The sequence below is a fragment of the Drosophila subpulchrella genome, chromosome 3R (genome assembly GCF_014743375.2).
Source record: "Drosophila subpulchrella strain 33 F10 #4 breed RU33 chromosome 3R, RU_Dsub_v1.1 Primary Assembly, whole genome shotgun sequence".
Lineage (NCBI taxonomy): Eukaryota > Metazoa > Arthropoda > Insecta > Diptera > Drosophilidae > Drosophila > Drosophila subpulchrella.
The window spans coordinates 8,195,724-8,214,175 of record NC_050609.1 but is presented as its reverse complement, the minus strand read 5'-3'; the positions used below and the strand labels follow the sequence as shown (position 1 = coordinate 8,214,175).

Genomic DNA, 18,452 nt, shown 5'->3' with positions numbered 1-18,452 from the left:
ATTAACCATGGTTCGTCGAGAGACTGGGTTCGGGGCTCCCAAGGCGAAACTCTTACTCAGAGCAGCACATGGCGAACAGGCGGCGGACCAAAACAAAAGACTTCAACGAAGAACCAAACTTGAAAAGGGGCTCTGCCACGATGGTTGTGTGTGAGTATATGGTCGTATATGTGCATGGGGAGAGAAAGAAATGGTAAAAGCACTCTGCAGCCGAAGAACCAACTGTTGAGCTTATAGCCTACCCATGTGTGAGTGCGGCAAGCGAAAGCGTCGCTGCTTTTGCCGCTGCCCCGAGAAACGAAATGGAATGGCATGAAATTTCTTAGCGATCTTTGAGGATAAGCGCTGGTTTCACTGCGCGCTGCCGCACAGACGTCTACCGCGTTTCGAGGCAGACGTTACGTTCCAACCGTTCGGCGCGCAAGAATCGCCATCACCATCAGCTCGTAGAAAGTCGCGTCTGCGCAGAAACTTAAAACACACACAAAAATCTAAAATCTATATACAAAAACAAAGAGATCATAAGAATAGTGTGGAAAACAGACAGCATCATGCTGCCCAAGTGCAATCAAAATGTTATCCTCTTTTGACTCTGCAGTTGGATTTTCCGTTTAAGTTCAAGTTTCTCTCAGCCCTTCAGATTCCGCAAAACTGCCTTGTGTTCTCTGCATATCAAAACGCAAAAGTGAAAGTGATTTTTCGGTGTTTCGGTGCGTGTGAATGTGCCTCTTGAATGACAAATATTTATATGGTACAATGAAAACCAGGCAATCCAAGCCAACCAAATAAGCGTCGAGAAGAGAAACTATTGAAAAAGAAATACAATTTTTATTTGTGACCATCATACCATCGCCCGTTGCCCAATTGGATTACGGAAAGTTGGCGACCAACTCAAGGATACCCAGCGGGATTGGAATACATCTAGCACACAGCGCTATCATCAACAGACTATTGGATTTGGATATGGCTGCCAACGAGATTATGACACCCACAGTCAATGCGAATTGTCAATACTCGACCAGATATTGTTGTAAGTTGGCTTGAACTTGGGGGCTCTGACTAACTAAAATCGAACTTTTATAAAGTAAATTCTACTGAGACTTTGAGTTATGAAAGTTCGACTGTACTGCCTTATAATCTTGTAAGGAAAAGCTTCTTATAGCACCATCATCATTCACATTGCTAACCAAACTTGTTCTAGCAATTAGAAAAGACTAAGCACCCATCGCCCCCACAGATGAAAAGGGGTTTCTGTTTGGGTCTTGGGTGCCCCATTGAAGTGCAGAATGCCTAGCGAAAGCAACAAACAAACAAGCAACCTGCACGGCCAGAAAGAAATTTTCAAAACAAAAAGCAAAAGCAGCTTTTTTTTGTAGAAAGTTTCCCCAGGAAGGGGCCCCGAGTTGCAGCCAGTTTGGAGTCGCCCAGCACTATGCGATGTGCGATATGCTATATGCGATGTGTTGCCTTTGTTGAGCATCGGCTGAGACTAGCAGTGGTTGCTTCTGCTTCTACAGTATCTGTATCTTTGGCTGGCTGGCGATGTATCTGTATCTCGGAGTGTATCTGTATCTGTTTGTGTCTCTTTCCCCGTCTTTTGGCCTGGCTTTAGCCTTAGCTTCAGCTCTGGCTTTGGCTTGGCAGCTCGCTTCTGCCGCTGCTACGACACGAATATTAATAGGTGAAAGTTGTTGCTTCGTTTCTTCGTTTTTCTTTCTCGTTGACGCCGCAGTCGCAGTTGGCGCCGCTGCTTCTGCCGACGTCGCTGCCACTTCTACAGCAATGAAAGAAAAAAGATCCCTTTTCGGGTGCAGAATTTATGTTTCCTTGAAGCCATCCAGTAATTTCTCCTCACTGCTGGTGAAGTCGGGTTGTTGGACACTGCAAAAATTCGCCTGATACTCTATGATTTCTTAATGTTTTTTAAGGACTAAAAACATTTTAAATTATAATAATATTTTAATAGAAACTTCATTATTAAATTTAAACCTTAAAAAATATTTATTTTACAAAATCAGTAATTAAAAAAATGTTGTCTTTTATAGGTTTGACAATTTTTATGACATAATCAAGCAAAAAATATTTAGATATAAAAATCTAAAACTAAAAACTGAAGTTCGTAAAATATTCAAAAATGCCCACTAAGTTACACACAAAATGCTTGTATCCTATCAGATTTTCTTTCTCTGTGGGTGAATGTTGCTGGTTGGCTTTGAGTCCTGTCATAAGTTGACCCACTTTGTGGCACATTTCATTGCCATGCAAATGGATTTGATCGCAAACCAGAAGTGCATATCCCTAAAAGCGCAGCCTTCAAGCTTGTTTACCATTACCACCACCTCAATACCGCACTACCTGACTACCTGACTACCATTTACCACTGCCATTCCCACAAAAGCACAGTTTCTTTCTGTTTCTGTCGTTTTGGCATTTTCATTTCCATTATAATTAAGCGCTTACATAACCGCAGTTTGTTTACAAACTCGGCTGGGCAGGTTCGCGTTCGTTTCGAGTTCAATGTCCCATCGCTGGGTCTGCGGATTGCAACAGTTCCTGCGACTCGACGCGTGTGGATCTCTCTCGAAGCGTATACGCAATATCATATATTTGCTTCTGCTCTAGGGCTAGTTCGATTCGGGTTTCGATTTTTGCTCTACACACATATATTTATAAATAGTTAGTTTCATAAATATTTATTATGCTTTTCGGCTGGCACACGCAATTATCGGGAATGACGCATGGGATTTTCGGTTGGCCAAAAAATCGATGCCAAAACAACTGAAGTACATAACAAGAAAATAGTTTAAATGCTGGCGTTGGCGAGCAAAGTGTTGGAGTGGAATTGGAATTGGTTTTGGAGTTGGAGGTTGCCCAATAACGCCGTTAGATGATAATAAACCGCTACAAATTATTTTACCCACAGACATACATCAATTTCTTCAGTTTCAGTTTCGGTTTCTGTTTCTTTTTCGGTTTTCTATTTTCGTTTCGTATGGCTATTATGCAACATACATATCTTGTCATTCGTCTCGAAGTTTTGAGGAAAGTCACCACCGATGTTATCGGTATAGGTAGCATCAGATCAGCAGATGATCACTAGATCTTGAAAGTGAAAACCGAGTGGTTTTAGTACCCGATGCTATCGGAATAAGTGCCCCATTAGATACCGCTCACTTGGGGCTTTCTACTCTGCACTTGCGTGAATTTCTCACATTTTTTTTTGTTTTTAAGCTGTCTTCCTAGTTCGACACGTAGCCAAGTCGTTATTATGCAATTGCTTATTAATTCTTTTATAATGCCTGCTTTGTGGGTTAGTGCTTTTTTCGGCGGCCGTTTAATTGGCCAACCAAGACGTGTGAGCTCAAGACGATAGAAGTGCTGCTGGAAGCCAGGAAACAACGCTTCAGATCGAGCATTTGAATGTGAGTGGCTGGAGGCAGATGTGGCTACTGGCCAGGCTAAATGCCTTTATGCAATCTGGCTAAAAGACTCTTGGCTTGGCAACCGAAAACGTAACTGCCCAGCGGGCTCGTAAACACAAAGCCAATGATCGATAGTTTGGCGAAAGAAACAAAAAGAAAATAAATACATTTCCCCACTGGAGGTGCAATTAATTCGAAATTACCTGTAGAATCGCACTCGCCGCAGACATCATTGTTCGCCAAAAAAGAAAAGAGATATAAATGAAGCATTTGTATTTCGCACGAAGAGAAAGAAATGCTTAAATTTATTTTTACATCCTCTATTCATAGTGTTTTTTTCGTATCTCTATATCTTACCTTTCTTTCTTTTCTTTTTTTCTACGGACTACCGCAACACTCTTTCGCACTCGGTTGCATATTTCTTTTTCGGATTGGCTCTACTCTTTATTAGAACTTTCACTTTAGGTCCGCTTCAATTGGGGGCTCTTTTCGTGGCGTTTTTCTCGCCTTTCGGCTGGAATTGAATAATAGGTGGCGAGGCAGAGGTGACCCAGAAAGTGAAGATGCTGAGATGTCCAATCAGTGCTGATGAGTAATAGTTTCCCCACACAAAGTGGGCTGTCCTCAGCTGTCTCGGGCCCTCAATAGAAAGTTACCAAACTAAGTTGGCGAACGTTGCTAATGCACAACCACAAGTCATCCCATTTCGAGTGGATAATTGCAAGTGAGGGCGCAGAAATGATCAAGAAACTGCGAATAACAAATAACATAAATCATATAAAAAAAAAAAACATTTCGACTATAGTGTGTGGGGAAGGTTAAGTTTTTATGTAAGATGCCACAATTTAATTTGATTTTTATTTTCTTGACGCGCGGACAAGATATCTTGAGGTTCGCCAACATCAACAATAGTTTTAATAAATGATTTGTTGTTTTGAATATTTTTCGGGTTTTTCGCCATCGCTTTGAAGCTTTGTTTCAATATCTAGCCCGAAGTATCGGCAGCACGTAATGCCATGCGTTTGTATGTATTCCCCATGTAGGTGTGTATGTTGGCTCTTACCGCTATTTACATTAACATTAGAGCTTTTTTTGTTTTCTTTCTTTATGCTGCTGCCGCTTCTGACAGCGCAAAGTGAAAGTTTTCGGGGCTGTAAATTGTGAGTGTGCTGAGCCGAGCCAAGTCGAGTTGCGTTGAGTTAAGCCCACGAATCGTGCGAACGCACCGAAATCAGGTGGCTATATCTGCTCACGACGATGGGCCAGCCTCGATAAGAATATTAATGCGAGCAGGGACTGAAATCAAAAGTGATTTTCTCAGTGACACATATACATGTATTCTCACTTTCAAATAATACCCAACTCATTAGGCGTTAGGCGTTAAATCACAGCGGCAATTACTTAGAAAACGCAAGCATGCAAATGGTAAATGGTAAATGTTTGCAGTTAGCCATGGCACACAGACTTGGCCACAGAAATCGCTCAGCCGCCGTGTTGCACTTTCGAAAAACAAGAGTCGAGGTAGAAAATATTCAGCAGCACTCTACTCCAAGTGCATGACAAACAGCGGAGAGAAAAATCTTTTGTAAAAGTTCATAAACCTTCTCGCAAACAATGAGATTTTGGCTTCTGCAAAATGTGCAGCCTGCTGGCTGGAAAATCAAAGGCAAAGGCAAAAACTGCATACATGAAAGGCTAAAATAAAAATTTTCCCAAAGCAACGAAAGGCAGAGAAATGCACAAAGCGGGAGCGCATAAAAAATATTTTTCCTAAATTACTTCTGACGATGTCGAGGATAATGATAATTGCCATGATGATCGTAATGCCAATGATGATGTTGCTGGTCATGATTATTATATGTAGTGCGGAATTTCCACAGTTGGTTAGCGTACATTCAACTGCAAAATGGAAAAGCAGAAAGCACAAAGAGAAAAGCCCGCTGGCGAAAGATAGAAAATTCCCCGCAACAAGTTGCCTCGCTTGAAATCCACGACTCTGTCAGTTTTTCGACTCCACTTTATATCATCCGAGGCTTTCCCGCTTTTCCAGCCCATTAGCAACTGCATACTACTACTGGCTCTTTGGTCTCTCGTCTTTGTTTGGCTATGACTTTCTTCTAGGTTTTCGCTGGAAAAATCATAACAAACAAGAGTGTTTCTTTTACCGTTCGCCCGGTGGTTACTGCTATCTCCAGACTCATTTGTGCATCATTTGGGAGAAAGTAAAAGCCAAGAATTAAATGCCACTAGCCGTTGGCTGAAGTTGAAGCTGTGGCTAAAGCCGAAGCCTGGTCGATGACTTACACGGTAAGTGCGGCCGCAACCGCCAACTGCCACACGGGGCGTATGCGCATTATGGCCGCTGGTCTCCAGTCTCTGGCGTGCGGAGAAAACACCGAAAGAAATGCAGCGGCAGAAGAAAAGCGAACTGAAACTGCATCTTGGATGGAAAGCCACACGATGGTCGGCTACAATTTCATTGCAATCGGACTCGGATTCGAATTGGGAGTCTGGTTACCATGGCTTTTGCCCAAGTTGAGACCCATGCGAATTCTTGCATTCGTTTGGCCATTGCATTCAGGTGGTATCTGCGATTTTTCCAGTGACTTTGAACTTTGAATCAGCAAAAGAAAAGCTGCATGAAATATAAACAGTTTATTTCAACTGCTGTATTTGTATTTTAATTATTTTAACATTCAAAGAGTAACAAAAGTGTTAGAAAAGCTTGTTTGCTTTGAAGTTCCTAACCCAGAAGAATTCTAGCGCCATCGGCACACTCTATGGTCCATTCTTTGCTCTTTAGAATTGTAAATTGGAGGGGGACTCCGAAGCTCTTAGGAACCTTATTCTGTCAATCCAGCTTCCATCAATCAATCTCGCTTCTTAGACCTTATCGCTGCCCAATCTGACGTTGAAAGCCATACCATTAATCCAGTCCAGTTCCATTCTCCGGCCTCGGTGATCTCTCTCCCTATCACTTTCGGTACTCCGGTACTCCGGTTATCGGGAGTAGGGCACGTCAAATGCTTCATTAATTCCCGCTTGCAGTCGAGTAAATGGAAAAATCCTGACCCAATTAGAAATTCTCACGCAAAGAGGAGACTGAAAGCGAAGAAACGGTGGACGGTGGACGGTAGAAGAAGAAAATAATCGAAAAGAAACGTCACGGCTAACAATTCCACGTTTAATCAAACAAACAAAGAATTAGGCAAGAAGAAAACTTGCCATCGCCATCCCCATCGCCTTCACATTTCTGCCTGTTTCTTCTTGGTTGGTGAAAGAAAAAGAAAAGTGCAGGAAGCCAAATAAGCGTGGCAAAAAGAAAGCAAGCGAAACGAAACGAAACCTAACGAAACGAACGAACGCGGCACAGCACAATGGAACCGGCCCAAAAGAAGCTTACCAACTATCCATCGAACAGCACTGCCAGTGGCCATTCTAAGTAGCCATAGTCCATAGTCGAAGTGGCGAAGCAGCAGCCAATTATAAAGGCAACGTGATTGGACCCCCAAACATGCCCGAAAACGAATGAATCATTAAGATCTCCCAAAAGTAAGGAAAAGAAATAAAAAGACCCAAGACCCATACAAAGTATGCAGAGAAAGAAAGGCTTATGTTTTTTCAGATAAACTCTATTTTTCTAAAAAATTCATGTTCTATGATTAGCTTTTTAAAATATCATTTTAAATGGTCCAAAACAGTATTGTAGTAGCCTATATTTTACAAGTAAAAATAATCTTAAAAAGATCATAGGTCCTTATCCTAAAAATGATATTAAATACACAAAATCAAAATTTCAAAAAATTCTCAAAAAAAGTTGATATTGTATAATCTCTTCACTTACTTTAATAAAATATTCTTCAACATAGTTATGCTCATCAAAATGAATTCAGAAAAGATCTTGTAATAAGCGGCACATAATAATTCAATTCTTCCCGTGTACCCATGCTCATAAGCTACGATGGACCTGCATTTCCGAGCTATAGAACCGGTTCTCGACCCACGAAAGTGCTCCAAACGGAAGTAAAGCACGGCTAACATAGCGATAGTGATGGAGAGAGGCAGATAAAGAACCGTCTTCGGGGCGAGAAGACTCGGCTTGAAGACTTCGGCTATGGCTTCGTCCAAATATAGGCCAAAAGAGAAACTAACGGTAAACGTTGTTTCTTCGGCTGATGGCAAGCGAATTGGATTGTCTGCGCAAGAAGCGACCACAGCATCAATTTCAGCATCCGAGGATTTGGGTTACATAAAAGGGCGCAAACGGAAAGTAGAAACCGAAAGAAGCGAGAAGTAAGCCCAGGGGCCCCATAAAGTGGCCAAGACCAACACATTCAAGCACTCAACCACTCGAAACCCAACACACACACACACACACCCGATCGACGCATAAAACTTGTTGCGAAGAAAGTGAAACTTTTTTGTGAGCCAGAGCTGTCTTATGAGCCCCAGTCTTCTGTCTTCTGTCTTCTGTCTTTTGTCCCCTGCCCCTTGGCCCCTGCCCCTGCCCCTGATCATACCTCCTACCTCTCCCCCAGAAACCCCTTGGATATACGGGTATATCTGCGAAAAGGGGAGCGTGGAACTTGAGCGTGTCACGATCAAGCGCGTAGAGCAACGCAGAAGGTTGAGGTTGTTTTGCAAGCTGACGCTGCCTGCGAATTTTTATATTATTTTTCTGACTTGTTATGTTTACTTATTTGGCTAACCAACAATTTTTGTCCGTATTTCTCCTCGTCTCTGACGCAGAGATTTCTTAACGAGCGCTCTTTTGGGTTGGGCTAGGTTATAATGCTGCCAAACCATTAAACGAATCGAATGGGGGCTTGGGAATTGCTCAACCATCAGCAGACCGATGTCGATCTGATACCCTTGCCTTGACATAGAGCAGGCCAGTGAGTAATAGAGTTTCACGGAGGCAAACCCCAGGCGACCCAAAATTAGAAAGTACTCCATTGCAGCGCCCGGGCATTCTTGCCATCCAATCGGAGAAAAAGCCAAACTATTTTTGATTACACTTACAAAAATGTTAATTGCACTACAACAAGTGTAAATAATTTTATACTAGCTTTGGTTATCATCTATGAAAATTGTAATATTTTTAAGTGCTTGATATTGATTGATTTCTTTTGTTTCACTTTAAAGGTATCTAAAAAATAAAGATAAACAATAATATTGGCGTAGAGCTTCAATTATAAACAAGTTTGTTTACCTTAAGTCATAAAGCTAAAACATTAAAAATAAAGATTTATTATAGAGATGGTAGAGATATTTTGATATCCCATTAAATAGTTTACAGTTTATAAGCAATTGCCATGGGCTTGGTTTTTATTTTTCGTGTAGTCTGCAGAATCGAGTGATCAAACTTTTCTCAAGTTGCTCCCAGCCAAATCAAAGCGGCCGCCGCCGAAAGAGCTTTTCCTAAGATCCGGCTTCGAAAATCTCGACGCTGCATCGGCAAACAATTTTCTCTCGGGGAAAAACACGTTGAAAGCCCAGGCAAGGCTAAAAAGCGGCTCTTGTGCGACTTCTTGGATGCAGCCACAGTCATAGTCGCAGCCACAAAACTAGAAATCAACCGCAGCCAAAGTCAAGAAACGTTGGGAGAAATACCAAGAGCCGAATAACGAAATACAAGATACGAAAGCCGACAGCCAAAGCCGAAAACTTGGCCCGAAGGGGCCAGCGGAAAAAGTGAACGAGTAGAAATTACGGTAAATAAATAAAGAAAGACGGCCAAGAGAAATAAACGAACGTCGTCGTCGTCGTCGTCGTCATGAGCGAAAGTGAAATCTGCTAATGAATTCTTCAACGTTGAATAGTTTTCAGTCATTATGGTCGAGTGTACGTAGAGTAGAGCCGTTGTATGTGGCGTATACTTGATACTCGATGGCCACTCGAGTCAGTGCGAGTGTGTGTGTGTGCCTCGAGAGCCATGTAACCGGGCAGGGGCAGCCATTCCTCCAGTCCAGCGATCACTTGGCGGACCTGCGCATCTGCAGCTGGAAATGGAGATGGGAATGGCTGCACGGAGAGAAAAATATATGATATGATGTATATAATATTTTGGTAATTTTCGAAATTATACCAAAAAATTGTAGATAATGTTAAATTCTCATTATATCTCAATTAATAAACTGACCTACATTTTTAAAGTTTTCAAAATTTTTATCTATGCAAAAAAAAATCTAGATATCTGGTGGTTTTTGAACACAGGGTTTAATTACATACAGTTTAACCATTCTTTTAAGATCATCCGACTTCTGCCAATAAAACTTGTTATCAATTTCTTATTAATTTCTATGAAACTTTTTTAGAACATTAATACAAATTATTAAAAAAGACTAGTAATATATAAAAGATTATTAATCAGCGGTGGGTTATGAGCCCGGAATTTGATTAGAATACGTTTATTCATCCTTTCAAAAGAAATATGTACAGTAAAATATAAACTTATAGAATTGAAATTAAAAGAGAATAATTATTATTATTAAGAATGTATTTTATAATAATGTTAGTTTTTTTATATACATACCTATATATATTTTTTTTATTGATCTGATTTCTCTGTGTGTGGCAATCAAGCTATTACCTCCGCTTTGGCTCTAAGTTGAGATGCAGCTTCGATTTTTGGCTCAGCGGGTAAAAGTAGCCAGATTCGTTATAGCAATTAACCACAAGGCACACCACACAGTAAAGTACAGCCGTAAATGGCCGGAGCAGGCATCGATGCCGATCCGCTGCCAGATGATTGCAGTGATTACCATTACCCGATTCCGACTGCAAGTCGGGTTCATTGAAACCTTGTGCAGTTTTCTATAATTCGCCTTTGCTGCCGCCGTTATGGCCAGAGGTCTTTATCGATGGAGCGCGGCTTAAACTTGAATCGCTGAATTGCATTTGGCAGGTGGAAAGTGGCCGCCAGCCAGAGCAATGCCCCTCGATTTGTCTCCCCATTTGCAGAGTGCCAATCCATCATTCATTCTTGCTCAATGCCCCAATCGAACTTTAGCTGACTTTATATTTCTGTTTGCAGGGGAGGCGGAAAAAGTTAAATCTTTGATCAGATTGCGGGCGGAACTCTCGCCTCTGTTTACGGGCAAGCGAAATGCCTCCAAATATGCCTGGGCGTAAGTATTAGATCGGTGTAATCCCCATTGCATAACCCATAATAACTCTCGATTTCTAATCCTCTTTAGCGTGGTGGAGCGGGAGCTCAATGTGCCGCTGCCGCTGTCAAAGATCATCAAGAAGTGGAACAATCTGCTGCAGGAGTACAAGGCCATCAAGATGTCCGAGGAGCCCAAGAGGCGCGAGTGGCCCTTCTTCACATTGATGGATGTGTACTTCAGCGACCAGGTGAACGATCCCTCGCTGCGTCTCTTCTCGTCCACAAAGACCTTGAAGGAGACCCTCGACGACAGTGTCTTCGAGGATGATCCAATCATAGCCTCGGCCATTGCGGCGGCCACCAGTGGAGCCTACATGGACATCGATGAGCTGATCCGGCGGCAGAAGGAGCGGGCCGCCCTGGCCGCCGAGCGGAAACTGGCCGCCGCCGCCAGCGGTGCCTCCGGGGACTACAAATTCGAGCTGAAGCCCATGCTCTCCAACAGCAAGTTCAACAGCAATAGCGACATGGCCAAGCTCTCGAAGAGCGTAGATGATCTCTCCATGCAGCAGTACAAGCTCAAGCAGGAGCTGATGCGCCAGCGGGAGCAGGAGCAGCAAGAGAACATGGTCAAGATCAAGCAGCACGCACGCCAGCAGCAGCAACAGCAGCAGCAGCATCAACAGCAGCAGCAGCAACATCAGCAGCAGCAACAGCAACACCATCAGGCCCAGCAGCAGCGATTCCTGGGCCACCAGCCGGCTCTGTCGCCTCATCCCCATCGCCTGTCGTCCTCGTCGACGCCGCCGGCCTTGCAGCACGCACTGCAACAGCAGCAGCAGCACATGTTGCAGCAGCAACACATGCAGCAACAGCTGCAACAACAGCAGCAGCAGCATCAGCAGCAGCTGCAGCAGCAGCAGCACCACCAACTCGCTCACCCCCACCAGCCGCCCACACCGCGCCCCAGTTCGCCACCCACCACGGCGCAGCAGATCCACATCACGGCCACCCAGCACCAGGCCGCCCAGCAGCAGCTCCACCAGCACCAGCAGCAGCAGCAGCCCTCCCACAAGCAGCAGCAGTCCTACACGGATCCCAACACCATCGACCAGTACCTGCTGTCGTGGAACAACTTCCATGGGAACATGTGCCGCGGCTTCCACTCCCTGCAGAAGGACGAGAAGATGGTGGATGTGACCATCGCGGCCGGCGGCAAGATATTCAAGGCCCACAAACTGGTAAACTATTGGTTCAGCCCCCGAACTCCCGCACTCATGCCTCGCATCCTTGCTCTTCTTCTTTCGTTTCTACTTGCAGGTCCTTTCCGTTTGCAGTCCCTACTTCCAGCAGATCTTCCTGGAGAACCCATCGAGTCACCCCATCCTGCTGATGGCCGACGTGGAGGCCAGCCACATGGCCGGTCTGCTGGACTTCATGTACAGCGGCCAGGTGAACGTCAAGTACGAGGACCTGCCCGTCTTTCTCAAGGTGGCCGAGGCCATGAAAATCAAGGGGCTGCACACAGAGGTGGGTCTTCAGTTAGCCTAAGTACCAACAGTAAGAAAGGATTGTTGCAGGGAATTCAAATAAATACTAGAGTGCATTGTTTTTATGAGAGATGAAATTCAAGTAACTGGTCTAGGAAAAATATATAAATTATTGGGTAATTGTAGCTTAAAGACCCATTAGGTCAAAAAGTTTTTATAATACAATTTAAACTAACTGACTGAATTCAATTAGGAAAGTCATGGCAACAAAGAGAAAAATGCTAAAAGGTTGTATGAAAGCAAGAAACCCTCAAAAAAAGATTTTTAATGTTATTTATTTTGACCATATAGCACATAAATTTCCACTCGAAATAAACTCATTATAGCCATATTACACTTGATTCAATTTCGATTATAGGGCTACAATGAGATTATGCATAAATAAAAAAAATATTGCGAGGCAATTAGTTGCAAATAATTAAATAATATTTTTTAAAAGTGTTGCAAATATTTTTTCTAAGTGCCATCATTGACTTTCGCTTGCAGAAGAACCTGGACAGCGATGCCAGCGACATAAGTTCGCCCCACGAGAGCGACGGCACCGAGTGCCGTTACGAGCGTGGAACGCACAGTGTGAACATCACGAGCGGTCATGCCGCCGGCTATGGTGGCGGACCGCCCCCGCAGCAGCCCTCCCCGTCGCCCTCGCTCAACGGCCCCAACCGCTGCCCCACGCCCCTCTCTAGCGGCGGTGGCTCGGTGGGAAATCCCAACTACTCCAGCTTCCGGGACCACATCAAGTCCAAGGCCACGCTGGCCGAGACTTTCATGAAGAATCTCAACCGGAACAACAACAACAACAGCAGCAGCAACAACTACAACCACTTGGGCGGCAGCAATGGGAGTCTGAATCTCTCGGAGGCGGAGAGCAACTCCTTCGCCATCCTGCAGGCGAACAGCAAGAAGATGCTGGATTCGGCTCGCAAGCAGCACAAGTATCTGGCCAAGCGAAAGATACTGATGCACTACAATTCGGAGCTGGGTGGCGAGAAGCGGTTGAAGGAGATGGGAGACCGGGATCGCTATCCCAGTGCCGAGCAGCATGATGACGCCTTGAACAACAACCACAGCCACGCCCAGGACAACATTATGGAGCCCATTATCACGACGATTGTGCCACAGACGCCGCCACCATCCACGCACAACAACAACTTCAAGATCCGTCTAGTGGAGAGCCATCACCTGACCAACAACAGCAACCAGAATCCGAATCAGAGCCAGAGCAACAACAACAGCAGTCCGCAATCGGGTAACAACAATTGCCACAACGACAACGACGATGAGGAGGCACTGAATCTCGTCCAGATACCCAATGCGAATGGGAGCAGGAACCGCGAACAGACGCCCACATGCGCCACGCCCACGCCCGACATCCAGCTGATCAAGCGGGAAGTGGAGACGGAGTTGCCACCGGCGGAGATTGCCCACAATAACAATGGACACGCCGATGAGGAGCTTACAGGAGCAGGATATGATCGCAAGTACGATGATAATAACAATAATCGCGGATTGGACATGGAAACGGACTCGAATAACAACAATAGCAAGCCGGGATCGGATAATAATAATGGTATAGCCTTGGCGCTGGGCAAGCACAAGTTGCTGAGTGCGATCAACAGGAGTCTGGAGCAGGATCAGGAGCGAGAACGGGATCGGGATCGGGATCAGGATCAGCAGGATCAGGAGACGGATCACGGCGGCAACAACTGCAACAATGACGACAACAACAACAATCATAGCCCCCACCTGGACCTGAGCACCATCAAGAACATAGCCACCGCGGAGATCCTGTGCGGATTGAAGAGCAAGGTCCTCAAGCTGGAGGAGGAGCAGCGCGAGAGGGAGCGGGAAAGAGAGCGGGAGCGGGAAGCCTGTCGCAGCCTTAGCGAGATCAAGAATGCGGAGTGATCCCCCCATCGATATGGAATCGATAGATCCCGAGCCCCAGACAATTATGCATTTGATTAAAAACAACACAACATAGAGAGAGAGAGAGAGCGAGAGGTCCCCAATTCTATGTTTTGCTAATTATAGTTATTTATTATACCACTTAATATCGTTAATGTAATTGTAATGACCTGACCCCACATGAACATTGGTTAGTTTGGTAGGCCTAGCATTCTCCCAGCACACCATTTAGAATCCCCCTAGCAGCTAAGACTCACGAATCATTAACGTATCGTATCGCAGATCGCTTACCGCTGATCGAATTACAAATTTAATATTAGCACTTTGGAAATTGGCCCTGTTGCAATACGAGTTAAGCCCATGTTAAACATATTGATATCGTCTAATTATGTATGTGTAGAGCAGTATGTTGTAGAATAATAATCCCCCCCGCAGACAACGCACTTTTGATTTTCAGCCAACGGTGATCCGTTCTTACATTATTTATACATACCTACACATATCGTATCGTACGACGACGAATGTATCTCAACACGAATCACGCATGCATATACATAACACCCCCCCCCCCTCAACCCCCTCACATACACATACATACATTGCACCATATACCCACGAGTATAGTAATGACATCGGCTCCATTCAGACCAGCTGGAAACATACCACTGGAACTAAATGGGCCATCTACAAAGGATCAAAAAGAAAGGAACAATATATGTATCTCGTTTTTAGTTTTAACTTGCCAGACCTTTTGAATGAGCACTCAGATAACTCGGGTTACCCAGCGATCGTAAATAACTCGGCGCTTTCGTAACTTTCACCCTGAAGCGGTTCCGGATCTTGTTAATTGTTGTATGTACATGCCCATGTGCCTGGAACCCAGCCCCCAAAAAAAAATCGCACGACACTTGGGACCAAGAGCCCCTCTTAACTGCCGATCAACCAGAATTAAACAATGCACAGTGTAACTCGTACAATATTTATTCAACTTCTTTACATTTAAAAACAAACTTGTGTAATGTTTTTGCTGTTGAACATTTTTTTATTGTAAAAGAATTAATGAATGAATAAAGAACCCAACACATTCAAAAACCTTTATCGCGTTCTTATTTCTTAAGGAAAGCTGGAGTTTTTGTAGAAAAGGATGTCAGTAAAATGTACTTTTAGTATGTGTAGGTATTTTCTTGGATTTATTTTAGTATTTATTACTATATAAGTATTTCTTAACTCTAGTAGTTTGATGCAGTTACCATTTGGTGACTTGGTAATCTTGAAAAATATGAAATCGAGGTATTATTTCTTAGGGAAAACTGAAATTTTTGTAGAAAATGATGCCAGTAAAATGTACTTTTAGTACGTGTATGTATTTTTTTGAATTTATTTTTGTTGTTAAAACTTTGTAAGTATTTCTTAACTCTAGTAATTTGATGCAGTTACCATTTGGTGACTTGGAAATCTTGAAAAATAAGCATGAAAATCTTAAAATTTTTCTGTATAATAGTTCTCAAAGACCTTTTAAGCGAAAATCCTACAATAAATATACTAACAGCCTTGGATTGATTTGAATATTTTAAAAACTGACTGAAGCTAATCCATCAACAATGGAATACCCTTTTTATAGAGTCATCTGATCCTGGTTTTATTGACAAGTTCAATGACTGCTTATCAAAACCCGAAGAGCTGGGAGACACTGAAAAAAATGTCCTTCGACTAAGTTACATGCATAGTTGGGCCCCATCTGTACCTCTCGTTCATAAAAGGACACTCTCAGGACTCGGGCGCTCACTCTCTCTTTCTCTAGAGAGCTCTCCTCTCCCAAGAGAGAGAGAGAGCGGAGAGAGTGTTCTCTCATTACGTCGGCGCAGAGCCGTCGAAAGTGAAAAGGAAGAAACAAGGACGAAATACATTTTGTGTATTTTCGGCGGTCGGCGGTTGGGGGCGCGCCGTTTTTGCCCTTTTTTCACGCGCGCACCCATCGGCCCGTTGTTGTAATTGAAAACTACACAGTGTCCTGCCCAAATCTCGCACTCACACACAGGAGCGGTCGGGCGCTCGCTCACGCACACACACACACACGCGCACGAAGGCCGGCACGAAGGACGAGCGAAAGGACGAAGCCGAAAAGCAAACGAGCATAGTCGTCGCGGCAGTTCTCTGTTCTCCGCTCTGTGTGTGGTTGTAAAAAAGGCGAAAACGTCACGGGCAAGAAACCGGTTAATAAATTATTGCTAATCGAATGGTAAAATGCACAATAAATAAATAAATGCGAATGCTAAAAATCGAACAAACTGCACGGCCCCGAAAAGTGTGCATGAAAATGTCGTAAGAAGCGGCGAAAGTTGTGAAAAACCCAAGTGATAGAAGAAAAGCGGTGAAAATTTCCCATCCACAGTAGAACGTACAACGCGTTCCTTTTTTTCTCGTAGTCATTGTTTTGCGGCCATTTAGAAACTGCGCAAAAGGCAAAAGGATACGTGAAGCGGATGTGAAAACGCTAAGGATACGCTAGTGTATCCACAGGATACAGATGCGCCAGGATCTGGCAACCAGTTTCAAGGAGGAGCCTCAGATATGTATGCTGTCCAGCGGAGCACCCTGGAAAACCGGGAGAGCACTCATCGAAGCCCATCATTAAAAGCGCATTAAGTACATCTCGCTGTTGGGCGGAACTCCCAAAAAAAAAAAATGAAAAAAGAAAGGATATGCCTCTGAAGGTGAAGACAGCGACGGCGGCGGCGTCGCCCTGAAACAGGAACAAAGCCGAAGGATCAAGGAGCGGGAGTGGCTGAACAACAACAATCAGCCCTGGCCATAAATGAATTTTACGTATTTCGGTATACACACGACAAACGCCGACTAGCGCCAGGACCAAAGCCCCAGGACGATGGGTTTGGGTATGGGTTTGCGCCTGAGTTTGGGTTTCGGTTCGAGGATGGCGATGATGATGGTGACGATGATGATGATTATGAGGAAAAGGTAGAGGGAAATGAAAAAGGAATAAGAAAAGGAAGGGCAAAAGGCAGAAGGGTGGGTGGCTTTAGACCAAGTCCGTCTGCGATTGTACGAGTAGTAATACTATACACACACAGCCACACAGCAGATGGCGTATAGAGAAAGAGTGCCAACAGGAAGAGGAAAAAGAGAAAGAGCGTGGGGTGTGTGTGTGTGTGTGTGTGAGTGTGCGGGAGAGAGGAGAGAGGAGCGCCAGGATAAGGGATGGTCGCCTCGCCTAGCCGCTTACTTTTCATACACATTTGTGTGTATTGTACTACTCTACTGCAAAAACTGCAGCAGACGCAGGAAGGAGCAAAGGAGCAAGGAGCAAGGAGCCAAGGAGCGGCAACAACAAACCGAGACTGGCCACAAATCAATCAGCCGACTGGGAAACACCCTACACGGCGAGAAAATTAGAGATATTCATAATTAAATATTATCATAGGGGAAATATGGGACTCTTTTGTTTTATTTTTCGTTTTTTGTTTAATTTCAAATGGATTGTATTAAGATTACAGTCTTGTTGAGCCTAGATTAAACAATATAATCTGACAACACAGAATAGAAATTTCTATTAGATAAAGTAATCAAACAAAAAATATTTTAATATATCATTTTTGTCGTGTTTTTAAGATTCCTGGTAATATTAAAGGATTTACATTTTTTTTGGATTTATTTTTGTAATCATTCAGAATTCCATTTAGATATATATTCTTTTGAAGTCCTTAGAACATTTACCTTAGTATTTTTAATAGGTGTTGCATATAAGGCTGCAAATTTGAGGAAATATCCCTTATATTGAGTTCGATTTTTCTCAGTGTTCATTGAAACCCAATTACCAGAGATTCTTAATAGCAATGAATGGGGTTAGAGAAGTCCTTCCCCTAAATGTCTCGAAATGTATCTAAAATCGACTATGCCTCGGGCAGCAGCTACTCAAATTCAATTTCGAAAAATTGGTCCTTTTTCGGCGGAGTGGTGGTGGTTGTTGTTCCTGCCGCCGCCAGATCCTGGGAAGGGCATGTTAAGGGTGAACCGGCCGCACTCACACACACCAAAACACATACATATGCATAATGGCCAGACGGACGTACAGACGGCGGGAGGCACAGTTAGACTGGATGGCAGACGATTCGGCCGCGACAGAGGGCGGTGGTCGCCGACGCCGTCGCAGTCGCAGTCGACGCCGGCGAATACGCTCACACTTACATGCAAATGCACAGGACACCAACACATATGCAGGCATATCCTGTTCCTGTGATGCAAAGATGTATGCAACATGCAACGAATTTCGGCTACTTAACCTACAAAACAAAGGAGGATACAGAAAAAAATACAGAAACGTAAGGAAGGATAAGCCTGCGCAAGGCGCGCAAAAGGACACGCGCGCACACAGCCACACACTGCGGCTCACACACACACGCACACACACCCAAACTCAAACGTACACTTTGAGACTAATTTAAT

General features: G+C 43.9%; 1 protein-coding gene across 1 annotated transcript; it reads left to right on the top strand.

The window, feature by feature from the left end:
* Positions 1-10,469: 10,469 nt before the first annotated feature.
* On the top strand, positions 10,470-14,551 carry LOC119563463 (myb-like protein I). The gene is made up of 4 exons (XM_037876871.1): positions 10,470-10,552; positions 10,622-11,774; positions 11,854-12,063; positions 12,570-14,551. The coding sequence occupies exons 2-4, from the start codon at positions 10,713-10,715 to the stop codon at positions 13,989-13,991; spliced, it is 2,694 nt and encodes an 897-aa protein (XP_037732799.1). The 5' UTR covers positions 10,470-10,552; positions 10,622-10,712; the 3' UTR covers positions 13,992-14,551.
* Positions 14,552-18,452: the final 3,901 nt, after the last annotated feature.

Coding starts and splice junctions, on each gene's coding strand:
- LOC119563463 (XM_037876871.1), top strand. CDS start 10,713: ATGTCCGAGGAGCCCAAGAGGCGCGAGTGGCCCTTCTTCACATTGATG. Junction 11,775..11,853: donor TATTCAAGGCCCACAAACTG/GTAAACTATTGG, acceptor TTCTACTTGCAG/GTCCTTTCCGTTTGCAGTCC. Junction 12,064..12,569: donor TCAAGGGGCTGCACACAGAG/GTGGGTCTTCAG, acceptor TTTCGCTTGCAG/AAGAACCTGGACAGCGATGC.